This window comes from Amphiura filiformis, chromosome 1 (assembly GCF_039555335.1).
Source record: "Amphiura filiformis chromosome 1, Afil_fr2py, whole genome shotgun sequence".
Lineage (NCBI taxonomy): Eukaryota > Metazoa > Echinodermata > Ophiuroidea > Amphilepidida > Amphiuridae > Amphiura > Amphiura filiformis.
The window spans coordinates 97,059,472-97,072,739 of record NC_092628.1 but is presented as its reverse complement, the minus strand read 5'-3'; the positions used below and the strand labels follow the sequence as shown (position 1 = coordinate 97,072,739).

Genomic DNA, 13,268 nt, shown 5'->3' with positions numbered 1-13,268 from the left:
GTCATGTCTCATATTTTTGACAATTCTAATGCTAAAATACAAATTCATGCTTAAATTGACAATTCTAAATATTTTCAAACATGACTTTAATATATCTTTGTGCAGGTTTATAGAATGGCTGATTGTTCTGAAGGATAATAATCCAGACTGTCTGACTGTCCCAATTTTACCCACTTGGGAGGGCAACACAACCATCAACTTTTTGAGGGCCCTACACACAAGTAATGTACATAAATAATATTAGTAATAATTGCCGGGAAGGGTTGCTGTCCATTTTAAGCTGAAATAACAAGGTAAAGTGAAAGAAATCCCACTGGTCATTTTGAACATTTAACATGCAGTTCTATGGGAGGAAACAAAGTTAAAATAAAAAAATTATGACTTTATATCGAACTTTGCGCTGTTGACCTACAAAGACAACAAATTTGGACGATTTCATTTAGGTGCAAGTTGGGACATGTGTAAACATTACAGCTATGCCAAAAAATATGGTTTGAAAAGAATTAACTAATTTCATATTATAAGATCGTACATTATGGCTTTAATGCTGAGGCTCTATATATATGGCCTGTTCGTCAAAGAAGTCCCCTTATAGTTAATATAATTCTAAAAATGTTTTTTAATATCATCTAGTATTGACAAAGTGCTTTTAAAAGAAATTGCATTTGGCTCCTGAGTTTTGTAACCTTTTATGTGTATAGATTTGTGCCCAACTTATTATGACAACAGCTGTAACAGACATTGTGTCCAAAATATGTCTCAAGTGGTTTGGTCTGTTGGTTTGTTGTAAGGATGCCTGACAACAGATTACCACACCAAGTATATCACCATGACATACAAGATGGATGAGACTGGCCACCACTGTGTTGGAATACAACAGGATTCTTAGCTCCCTGTCTGTAAGGCAGAACAGGTTGCAAACAGACAAGAATGGAGGCAGCACTCTTGCAGTAAAGCCAAGGAACAACAAATTCTTTGCACCTAAGTCAAGTAAGTCAAGTTTTATGTTTTATTTTTGCCCAGAGGTGTAGCCAAAGTAGGGTACATTAGTATCTTCTGACCTGTGCTATAGATGATGCGACGGCAATGTTTCTATAGAATTGCAGATTCATACGTAGTGGTAATAAAATGACAGTAAATTAAATTAAACTTTAACACTACTTGTTTATTTTCACCTACCGGGAGCGCTTTCGAGGAACTTCTTCATCATCAGCCGATGTTGTTGGCTCTGATGTATTTCTTGGAAACCGCTAGAGACCAACCTGATCAGGTGACATCACACTCTATGATGTTACCGAAGTCAGAAAAGTCCTGCCCCTGGTTCTGCTGGGTTTGTCCCACACAGGATTTAGTTCCAATCCTATATCTCGGTTAAGTGAAGGCCCTTGCTTCTTGATCTGGATGGCTTCCAGGACCCTCCTGGGAAAGTCTTTTGTATCTTTCTCCAGTCACGTTGTCCCATTGTTTTTGGTGCATGTTCTTACTCGCTTTTACGTGTTCTTGAATGGCCGATTTGGAACCAGCTGCTTTTGACTTGTGTTCCGCAAGTCACTTTTCAAGCTTCCTACTGGTCTCACCTATGTATGCGGCGTGACAATCGGACCCAGAGAGAGATGTCATAAGATCACATTTGCCCTATAATTTTACATAGGGCCTGCACTTTGGCTCGATATTTGAAAGGGCGTGAATTCATTTTTGGATACGCCCCTATTATAATTAGGTAATACTCGACTCACACACATTCCTTATATTAATATGTATATACATGTACCACATGTAGTCAATCTGTCTGCTTTATCTGTATTGTGCCGTTCTTAAGCAACTACGGTAGTTAAACACGATTTCATCAAACATTATAACAATAGCTCTTTTACAGTGTGCAATCATCCCGGCAATAATTGGGCAATAATAGAGGATGTGCGTGAAATTATTGATTGGCTCCATACAAAGGAATTGAACCGGTGTCCTTCACGTAATCATGGCACAATGCAGTGCATTCAATCAAACGTTGTCGTCAACCTATTTGATCGTATTTGTGCATTTGTTATGTGTGTGAGACGAGCTGTCGCAGTAGATTGCAATAGCTTGTAATCATGCTTTTGTTGAATGAATTTGAGTACTCCGCCATATTTACGGTATGATACGTCATAATCTAGGTGATTATTTGCATTGGATGTCTTGAATACACTGGCGAGGTTGTGTAATAATCGGATTAATGCTATAACAGTAGGTGAATACAAGTTTTGAATATATCGCGTTGCAAAGACCCATTCAGTGATCCCAGCGAAAGTGGAAAAAAAATCAAATTGTTACTTTTACAAAAAAATTTCAATGAAAAAAATTGGCACAAAACCCAAGAAAACGGCAGTATTGACGAAGTTGAAGCCCCATTCAAATACATGTAGCTAATTTATATATACTGTCAGTATATAAATTACAGATTCACGTAAATGCATTATTTTTGTCTTAAATAAGCCTACACGGCTTAGGGCTGAACCACTAGCAGAAGACACCAAGTTGATGTTTAATGACCTTTGACATTCTTTTGTGGCGAGTGACATGGTCAGTTCAATTCACGCCGAGTGTCCTTGACAGGTTTAACTCTGCTTCGGTGGTCATGAAAGAATTCAAAAGATAACCTCTGCCCCAACAATCCCAAGCAATTGTCTGAAACTGCTCTTCGGATGATGTATCATAAGAACTCAGTCGTCAAATGATGATAGTAATATAATGACCAAAAGATTTTTACTGACTATATCATTGAAGACTGAGTTCCGCAGTCTTGTACAAAATCTGAATTTGATGATTTTTACGAAATGAAAAAAAAAAAAAATCACTGAATGGGCCGTTAGTTCCCTCCTCTCCTTACACTGGCAATATGGATCAAAGAAAAATAAAGAAAAAATAAAATTAAACAAGAAAAAAAGACAAAGAAAAGAAACAATAAAAGAAAAACAAATATGAAAAGTTCGAACAATATTTGGTTTATAAAATTAATGTGACCGTGATGAGGCTCGAACTCACCACCTTCCGATTTAAAGTTCAAACGCTAGTGTACCAAATTCTGATGCCTTACCAAGTGAGCTGTGCTCCTGAGATCTGAAATAAAAATAAAATAATACACTGTATACCTGCTTGTGTCGGTAATTGATTTGCTCAAATTCCATAATGGTACAGTGCAACAGAGCAAAAATGCCCAAAATTTAAAAGCTATATAATTTATGACCACTATACACTACACATAAAAATACTAATACAAGGGAATTTCAACGTAAGAATCCAAAGAATTAAGTACCAACATGCACAGCTTTGTCCTTATATCACATTTGGGTTTTTAACAAAATGTTATCAAACCTCTACTGTGATTGGCAGCTGCACAAGGCATCTCTTTGATAGCTGATCATGGCCATCCATTCAGCAAGTGGCTACTAACTGACCTTGACAGGCTTGAATGAGCACTGTCATCTGCTACAAAACCATCACACTCTAGGACCTGGTCACTCCATAATGCTACAGCTACAGGGAGCACAGTACTTTGACAATGGAATGAAAGACTATTATTATTGATTAGGCGCGGATTTTAAAAGTACAGCTCCTATGCGTGTATAGCAAAAAATTGGAATAGAATGTTTGGAATCATGTAACTAAAGTACTAAATGCATTCTGCAAAATGCGCTCTGACCAATTTATAAAGCATTTCATTAGCTTTAATTTGACATATTGTTTGACATATTTGGAATTATGGTAAATCATTAAATAAAATATTTATTAATTAATCAATTATGTCAATTAATTAAAAATTTAATGCAAATATGCATATTTTCTCTGACAGAATTGTAGGATTTGACAAGAGCCATCTTTCTTGTAAGTTTGATTCTTATAACATACCGGTATCGTATTGCGTCCCGTTATAGTTGCAGAAAAAAAATATGCGTGCAGGACACACATACGCACACACACACCCAGAGGATCGTACCGTTTTACAATCGTATAACATTCATTGGCGCTAGTAGTAGTACATTTCAATTTTCTTTGCTTTACCTCACTTCTGCTCAAAATTAAAAGGGGACATATCTAGCTGACAGTAAAAGCTTACATTTTATGGAAATTATGTTTAACTATTTGCTTAAACAGCACAAAACAGATAAAGCAGACAAATTTACTATACATATGCCTATACATGTATGGTATCATGCCAGGGACTGTTTAAGAATATAACATTAGATTTATGATATTTACTTGAGGACTGTTATTTATCAAAAATGTGAAAAATATCAAATTTTAATAATTTGTCATAAAATTTGTATTATATCGTGAATTTCAAACAATGAAATTTATTTGATATCAGAAAGACATTCTTCAGTATTCAGAATGCAATTCGATATGTCTGATGTGCTCTCATGTCCCACAAAAATACTATCAAACGCTCAAAACGCTCATTCCAGATCCCTTAATTTGGTTAATTTTCTTTTCTTGTTTTCTTTCTTTATTTTTCTTTGATTTATATTGCCAGGGTAAGGAGAGGGAACTAAAGGCCCATTCAGTGATTTTTTGATTTTTTTTCATCCCGACGATCGTAAAAATCATCAAAATTTTGGACATTATTATGACTATCATTTGAGGACTGAGTTCTTATGATCCGAGGAGCAGTTTCAGACAATTGCTTGGGATTATTGGGGCAGAGGTTATCTTTTGAATTCTTTCATGACCACTGAAGCATAGTCAAACCTGTCAAGGACACTCGGCGAATTGAAAGACCATGTCACTCGCCACAAAAGAATGTCAAAGGTCATAAAACACCACTTTTGTGTCTTCTGCTATCTAAAGGCCTATGGCTGATTTTGTACCTTTCGTCATTGTCATAGATGTGCTAACATAGCTTGCTAGTGCAGTGGTTCAGCCGAAAACCGTGTGTCTAAGACAAAAAATAATGCATTTATTGAGTCTGTAATTTATATACCGGTACTGACAGTATATAAATTAGCTACATGTATTCGTCAATACTGTCGTTTTCCTGTTTTGTTTTTTTGCCATTTGTTTTCATCAAAAAATTTATAAACGTAACAATTTGATTTTTTTTTTTTCACTTTCGCTGGGATCACTGAATGGAACTTTATAGCGCGGATTATTCAAAACTTGTTTTTACCTACTGCTATATAGTATTAATCCGATTATTACATAACTTTGCCAGCGTATTCAAGACATGGGTTATGTAGGGATAAACTGTACATGCGTATAGAAGCCCTGCATGCTTTTATCGATTGGCTCCAAACAAAGGATTTGAACCGGTGTCCTTCACCGTAATCACGGCGCAGTAGCCTACAGTCCATTCAATCAAATGTTGTCAGTGTGCGAGCGAACGATGTATAAATCTGGAGGTCACATCATCACTTATCATGCTTATTGTAAAAAGTTTGTCCAATGCATATACTGTGTGTATTGTTCCGGGTATTGTCAATACAGTGAAGCAAACAGGTATTATATTTTGAAAAGGCCGCTATAGTATATTCACAGGGGTGTCTTGAATGGCCAATCATATGGGACATAATCAAATTGCAGTGACTACTTCCTTTGTTACCACATGTCAGTCATCTTGTGATTATTGGACCATGTAAACCTGCAAAAAACGAGCCAAAGTGCAGGCCCTATGAATCATGCCCCTTATAGCAGCCAATAGCTGCAGGTCTGTTTAATACTATTAAAACCAATTTTGTTTAACAGGTATGTGGATTCTACATTCTATCTTCTGGTTTGGTAGCTACTGAGTATTGCCGTTGACTGCTATGAGTAAGGCCCAGTCTCAGATAGGTAAGATTTTATTTTCTAAATTTGATCTTGTGTATTATCAATTATACATTTTTGCAGCCTTTTTTTCCAGATATTGTTAAAATGGTCCATTCCTATGTGACAAAATGATTGAAACTTTGTACAGAGAAACAATAAGTACATTCTATCTATTTCATTGTATATGTATATTTATTTATTATTTTATTTATTAAAACCATATTTATACAGGGTTACCCTTCAGATAAATCTGCTATTACAGGGGCCCTGTGTCATGTCATAAAATATAAAGTACATAGTAATTGGTAGAATTATACATATTAGAATGATTAAAATACAAACATCCAAATAAAACCATATATCAAATACATCAAATATCAAAAGTCATTAAATTCATAAAGTAAAAATCTTTGGCTAGTTATTTACATTTCTCTGTGTCTTAAAATATACATGTAATACTTGTATACATAAAGTAATTAATAACTTAAACATCCAAACATACATCAACTTATACATCAAATAATATCTAAAGCCATTAAAATCATAGTAAAGACATTGGCTAGTTATTTACATATTCACTGGGTCATAAAACATAATATATGTAGAATTATTAATAACACTCAAAATATAGAAGCATACATCAAAATACATCAATCTTTAAAAGTCATAAAGTAAAACTTTGGCGCATTATTTACATTTTTCATATATACATTTTACGAAATATTAAAAGTTCAGAAATTATTGTGAAGTGCCCGTTTGAACAAGTTTGAGTTGTAATTTATTAACCTTAAATGTTGTGGCATTTCATTCCACGCTGTAACACCTCGATAATGAAAAGTTCTTTTTCCTGCTTCTGACGACACCTTGTTATGGTAAAGACATAGACCTGAGCTTGACTTTGTTAGGTAGGCGTGGTGGGTGTTAACATAGGAAAATTTAGTTCGCAGGTAATCTGGGGCATTCCTGTCAAGCATTTATGAACAAGATTAATAAGATTGATATGAGAACGGTTTTTCAAAGTTTTCCATTTCAGAACATCATACATATCCAAAACACGTGCCCTTGGGCCTTCGTTAAGTACTAACCTCACAAGTCTATTTTGGAGAACTTGTAATTTGTTACTAAGTTCCTTAGAGCAATTATTCCATACAAGATTGCAATAATCAAAGAACGGCATTACGAGTGTATTGGCAAGTAATTTGGTAACTTTGGGTGGAACAGACTTTCTTAATCTACTCACAAGACCAATACGCTGAGAGATCTTTTTACAGGTATTGTGAACATGATCATCCCACTTTAGCAACGGATCAATCCATGTCCCAAGATACTTAAAATTGTCAACACGTTCAATGTCCTTACCACTTATAGATAAATTTATATTTTCACATTTTTCTATGCCCTTTTGTGTACCACATATCATGTATTTAGTTTTTGAAACGTTCAGAGAAAGCTTATTTCTTTCTAACCATTTTTCAACATTATTTAAATTGTCATTTAGTTTAGTGCACATATCATCAGCACATTTACTTGAATACATAAGTGCTGTATCATCAGCATAGAGTACAGTCTTACATGTGAGATTACTTGACAAGTCGTTCACAAAAATAGAAAATAACAATGGTCCCAAGATTGTCCCTTGAGGGACACCAATAGTAATACATTTTTGATCAGATAGTGTTCCTCCAATTGCAGTAGCCTGTGTACGCTCTTTTAAATAGGATGTAAACCAAGTAAGCTCCACATCACGAATGCCAATACCATAGAGCTTTTTCAACAAGAGATCGTTTGTGTTGAATGATTTGGTCTGAAGCCGGACTGATTACTGGAAAGAATATTATTTTCCTGTATATAAGTGTACAATTGTTCATGAACTGATCTTTCCAGGATCTTTGAAATGATGGGAAGTACCGAAATTGGCCGGAAGTTATTTAAGTCATCCTTGTCGCCACCCTTATGTATGGGAGTAACTCTAGCCTCCTTCCACTCGTTTGGTACTTTACTGGGATATTATCCATACCAGTTGATTTACATATGGAAATTGATTTCAACTCCTTGAGCACATAACTTTCTGTGATTTCTGTGAATCTAAATACATTACTACCAATTGATCCAAGGTTGTTACTCATCAAGTCACAGTCGTGATTGGTACTATTCATATTATTTGCATCGATAATTTTGTGTCCAATTGAACAAAAATGATCATTGATCTGATTTGCACGATCAATACTCTCACTCTCATTATCATTTACAATAATACTTTTACTTTTTTTACCAAGACCACCATGATCACGCAGTGTTTTCCAAAGTTTGCGTGTATTATTTGCATTATCATTTATAACCTTTCGGAAATGTTCCTTTTTCAGATTACGGTTCAGTTCATTAACTTTGTTTCTGATTTCTTTTGCATGTTTCCAGTCGTTTGTATCATTAGATAACTGAGCCTTTCTCTTTAAATAATCTCGTTCATGAGAAAGTTTTTTATATTCAGGGGTTATCCATGGGGAAGATAACCTTTTACTTTTCTAGTCTTAAAAGGTGCGTGCTTGTCACAAATACCAAGAAACATATTTTTCCACAGCTTCCAAGCATCATCTGGATCATCAATGGCAGTTATATTTCTCCAATCAATACGTGACAAATCATTAGTAAATTCCAATTCATTAAAATGCTTATAACACCTACTTGTAACCGTTTTTGGTATCAGTTTCACCCTATTATACTTCTTACACATCTTAACTAAATAGTGATCACTTACACCATAATATACCACTTCACAATTTGAAATCTCTTCTGGTTTGGAAACACAAATTAGATCAATTAAAGTACTTGTCGTTTCTGTAACTCTGGTCGGTTCATCGACAAGTTGTGAGAGTTGGCTATTAGTACAAAACTCATGAACTTTTTTGTAGGTATTTTCAGATAAACAATCAAGATTAAAATCACCTAATATAACAATGTCATCAGCATTAATACTTTGTACCTTTTCTATTTTATATGGCCAGGTTTTGGGGTACACTTTTGATGTCCTTTGAAAGGTCCATTTTGGGTATAGTAAATGGTGACAAATTCCTGACTCTTCCATAGAACCTAGAGTACAAGAATATTGATGGGTCTCATTTTGGCAAAGAGATGATAATTTTTTCAGGACTTGATGGACACATCATATTTAAAAATAGATTTTTGAACTGTAAAAATATTGGCAAAAAACTCATAGAAGTAGGCCCTACCTTTTGGTCTTAAATTGATATAAGTCTCGAAAAGCAATGAAGGTATGATCACCTGGGTTGTGTCAAATGAACGAGAAAACAGGAAAGAAAGTAATAAAATATCAACCGGCCGTTTGACACTCCTCACAAGACCTGGGTCAATATTTATATTTTAGGCATTGTTTCAAATTAAATATCACAAAATCTGAACAAGGTTTGTCCCCTCATGTGGTGTCAAATGAAAGAGAAAATAGTAAAGAATGTTTTCCCTACCTGGGTGACACTCCTTAAAAGATTCAGATGGTGCACCTTTTGCAATTCGCCAGCGAAGTGCTTACATAACTCCTTGGTAACTGGATCATGCACCTTTTGGAATCGGTAGTGCGTGCCATAGACTTTGTGTTGCGATCATTTCGATCGTGGTGCAGAACTCAAAAGCATGATCCAGTTGACAAATGCTGGCGAATTATGCAATGGCCATAGTGGCAGCTATGATAAGGATGAGTGCAGTGCATTAGTCAAGATAATGACGTTTTTCAAAGTTGAAAATCTTTTAAAAACCAGATTGTCTCAGCATCAGGGAAACTTGGGCATTCATGTGCAGCCAAGTCTGGACAATTATCCTATCAGTTCCACTTGAGCCATATCAAGTCCTCTTGAAAGTTTATGCTATTGATTTGGGTCATGGTATTGGAATGATGTAGGAGTTGTTGTGTTGTTATAGCAACAATCCCAGATTCTTGGCCATTCAGATGGCACTTTAGTGGGGTGCTGCCAATCAGGTCTCTGCTTTAATTCCATTTCTTTTGTTGTGTTCACACCTTTCTTAGTAAACCACTTGCATTTGCTCCTCCGATCATGCTGGACCAAAAAATTGTTGTGCTCTTGGTGGTGAAAAATAATACTGTTTGTCTGATGTGGTAGCATTTTATAAAGTATAGGATTGATAATGATGTTACTTAAGCAGTGGATGTGATTATTTTATTAATATTTAAGTGTATAGAAGCGCAAATCAACATCCACAGAGCAGCAACTGGTTTCATCATGGTCACATTGGCATTGGCCACCGGCTTCATGTTAGAATCAGCCAACGGCTTCAATTTATTTACAAGCAGGCAAGTAATCAACAAATTTATCGGTAATACCAGAGAAGATGTAATAAAGAGGAGGGTCAACGGAATTATATCCTTGAGATAATCCCGTAGGTAATCCTGTCGCATCTATTCATAGTCCTTTATTCTCAAGTAGTTAGCCTTCCACTTGAAATATCCTATGATGTTATGTGTGTGACCGCCCATGGTTGACCACTTTTCACTTCAGAATAGAAAATATTTCCAATGTTTCTATAGAGAATTTGTTAAAAAGTATGAAACGCAGCGTGTGTTAAGGACCTGCTGCTTGGATGGGATACCACATGTGGATAATACAAGAAAGAAATCGAGTGCTGTAAAATTTCCCCCAAATCCACCGTTTTTTGTAAATATATAAATTTCTAAAGAAGAAATTTTTAGGATTTTTTTAGAGAGGTGATGATTGTTGATCATTTCTATTTTACTATTTTATGTATTTTCCTGTCATTTCCTGCCAACCCAATAAAGATATTCTGATAATTGATAACATTCTTTATCATAAATAATAGAGTCTGAAAGTGGCAACAAGTAGCAAAAATTATAATTTGCCATGGAACTTCAGTCATATTTTATCTGAAATCTGACAAGATGACAGGGTCTGCATGCATGGTGTGTATGGCATGATGACATGCACACACTGACCTATCCCTAAAATCAGTTAGCTGCAACTTGTGTATCACACCCATCCCGGTTCAAACCCTATTGTGGTATTCTATTGTAAAGCAGCTAAATAGGGTGATTCATCATTTACTTTGAGTGAGCGGTCTCACACATAATTTGTTTGAGGATAGCTTGATCAACCTCCTCTTTATTACATCTTCTCTGGTAATACTTTGCATGAGATAATGAACCCTAGTTACAGTCAAGTATTTTATAAGTTGGATGTTATTAATTAAATCCAAGTCTCCAAAATATTTAGTGTTGGCTGTAATTGTCAAGTATTATATATACAATATATACCATTTTCTTTTTGGCATTATTAGATCACATATGCAAATTATTGGGAATGATTTACATGGATTGCATGGTGCTCGAAAAGGTCAACCTGTAGTATGCAGGCTGGTTCTATTACTGGAGATACAAATTTATATTATTACTGAATATAAGCCTTTAAGTTAAGAATAGCAATCATGGTAGTATACCTTAATCTTCAAGTGTCTATTACTAGATAAATTCTAGGAGTTGCGAATGTTGGAACATCAGGCTTACCAATCATGTGATATAATCAGGCATAAAGGTTTCAAACAACGGGGAAGGCACATGTAGTTTCTTTTTGCTGTTTGTTTCTTTGTGGTTATATTTCAGGAGTAATGATGCCCCGCTGATCTTGCACATCAATTGCAGTGAGGTTTGCTTCAAAAGACAAAAGACCTGTCTAAGCTGTTCGGGTTATCCAAACAATAGAAGGACTCTCAACGCATAAATAGGCGATTAAAAGGCTGTGAAGAGTTTCCATGTGCTTCTTTTGTCCAGTTTGCCATCAACATTTAGAAAACTAGTTAAGACCCAGGACACGATCATATCAGTAAGCAAATATTTTGTTGCGGGTCTGAGTTATCCGAACTAGAATTTGGTTGGCTATGTGAATACTACTTAAGTTGTGCAAGCTGATTTCTTGCATTCTTCAGTCATGGCAGCTGTGCATCAGCTACATATAATGCGCCACAAAAGATAAGAAGAAAAGAAGAAGACTGAGAACAATAAATTTGCAAGACCGGTAGAACATTTGATACAATGAATCAAGCAGACTTAGATTCTCATTATTTCCACAATCAAGAAGAACAAGACTTCATTCTAGATGAACAATTTTAATCGGATACCAAGGTTTTCTTTCTACAAAACCTCGCTAATTTCTTGTTCTACCTTGGCATCAATATCAGTCATTATTCTTCTGCAAATACGGTCAGTCGCAAATAACGTTAATCCAGTGACTCAACTAGACTCGCAATTCCTAAGACTCTGAAATTTGACTTTATATTATATTTAAAGCAGCTAAATCTGGTTATGTATGTATGTCTGGGTGTAAAACATTCAGTAATTAATAGAAAATGGTAACTGTGTGGTTATGTGCAAATAAATTGTTCTTTTATAAGGCAAAAGACAAATCTTAATGTTCATCGGCACACATTTTCTAAATAAATAGACAATGTGCATTGTATCTAAATGATATACAAGATATCTTATACTGCATAGGTTTGCTTCCGATGAGCTATTGGCTTCTATGAAATATCAACAAGGAATGTGCTATTTTAATTATAAGGTATTTTGTTTATGCATCAAAAATTTATTGACCTGATATGACATCCTTATTAAGTTTGAAAGTTAACCTGCCTTCTATAGGTACATGTAAAGATAGCTCTTTTTACAGATCCTAATATGTGGTAAGAATTGCAAATCTGCTCAAAAGACTAGGTCAATATTAATGCAAGAGACAATTTTCATTATTTACAAGTTGGAAATTGACTTCATAATGACGGTATTAATTAATGACGTAAAAATATGTCTTATGTCTCACTTAAATAGAATTGTCTGAAGTCTATTTGATATTACTATTAATAAATCTTCCGTCATTTATGCAACAAAAAAGAAGAAATTGATAAAGTCTAGATTAGAGTGCCAGGTTGCTCGCAAGACAACTATAAGCACACATATCATGTAAGATAGGTTAAAACATCAATAGACCTATAATAAAATTATATACATTAAGTATTGTTATGGATGGATTGGTCCTTACATTATATCGAACATATTTAATAACCTCTTGGTAATTCAATATTTGTTTTATGTTGTGGTTCAAGTAATTCAAACTTCATTGTATTATTTTATATTTTCTTTTACTACAAGAAGGCACAATTTGTAAGGTGAATGAAAATAAGAAAGGAGAATATGAGATTGCAATTGGTATCAACTATCAAGTTAAAGGAGAGGTAATTATTCATTGAATATTCTCTATTGTTTACATTGATCTGTTTAAAAGATAGAACATTTATTTAGTTCTGAAACTTTTCATATGCTTAATGTAGACTTTTTCTCACAAGCAAAGGGCAATTTCTAAAAGTGACATTGACAATGAACCCAGGCCACTTGTCCAAAGAAAATTCAAGCAAATGCTTGATTAATTTGTAGTACAGATATTTTTTCAGTTCCT

At 34.7% G+C, this 13,268-nt stretch overlaps 1 protein-coding gene across 1 annotated transcript in view; it reads left to right on the top strand.

Moving 5' to 3' along the window:
- The first annotated feature begins 845 nt into the window (after positions 1-845).
- The window catches only part of LOC140164775 (delta and Notch-like epidermal growth factor-related receptor), a 31,098-nt gene continuing 18,675 nt past the window's right edge, over positions 846-13,268 (top strand). Inside the window, exon 1 of the mRNA XM_072188146.1 lies at positions 846-990. Within this exon, the coding sequence (XP_072044247.1) occupies positions 846-990 (145 nt within the window). The remainder of the gene's footprint in view (positions 991-13,268) is intronic.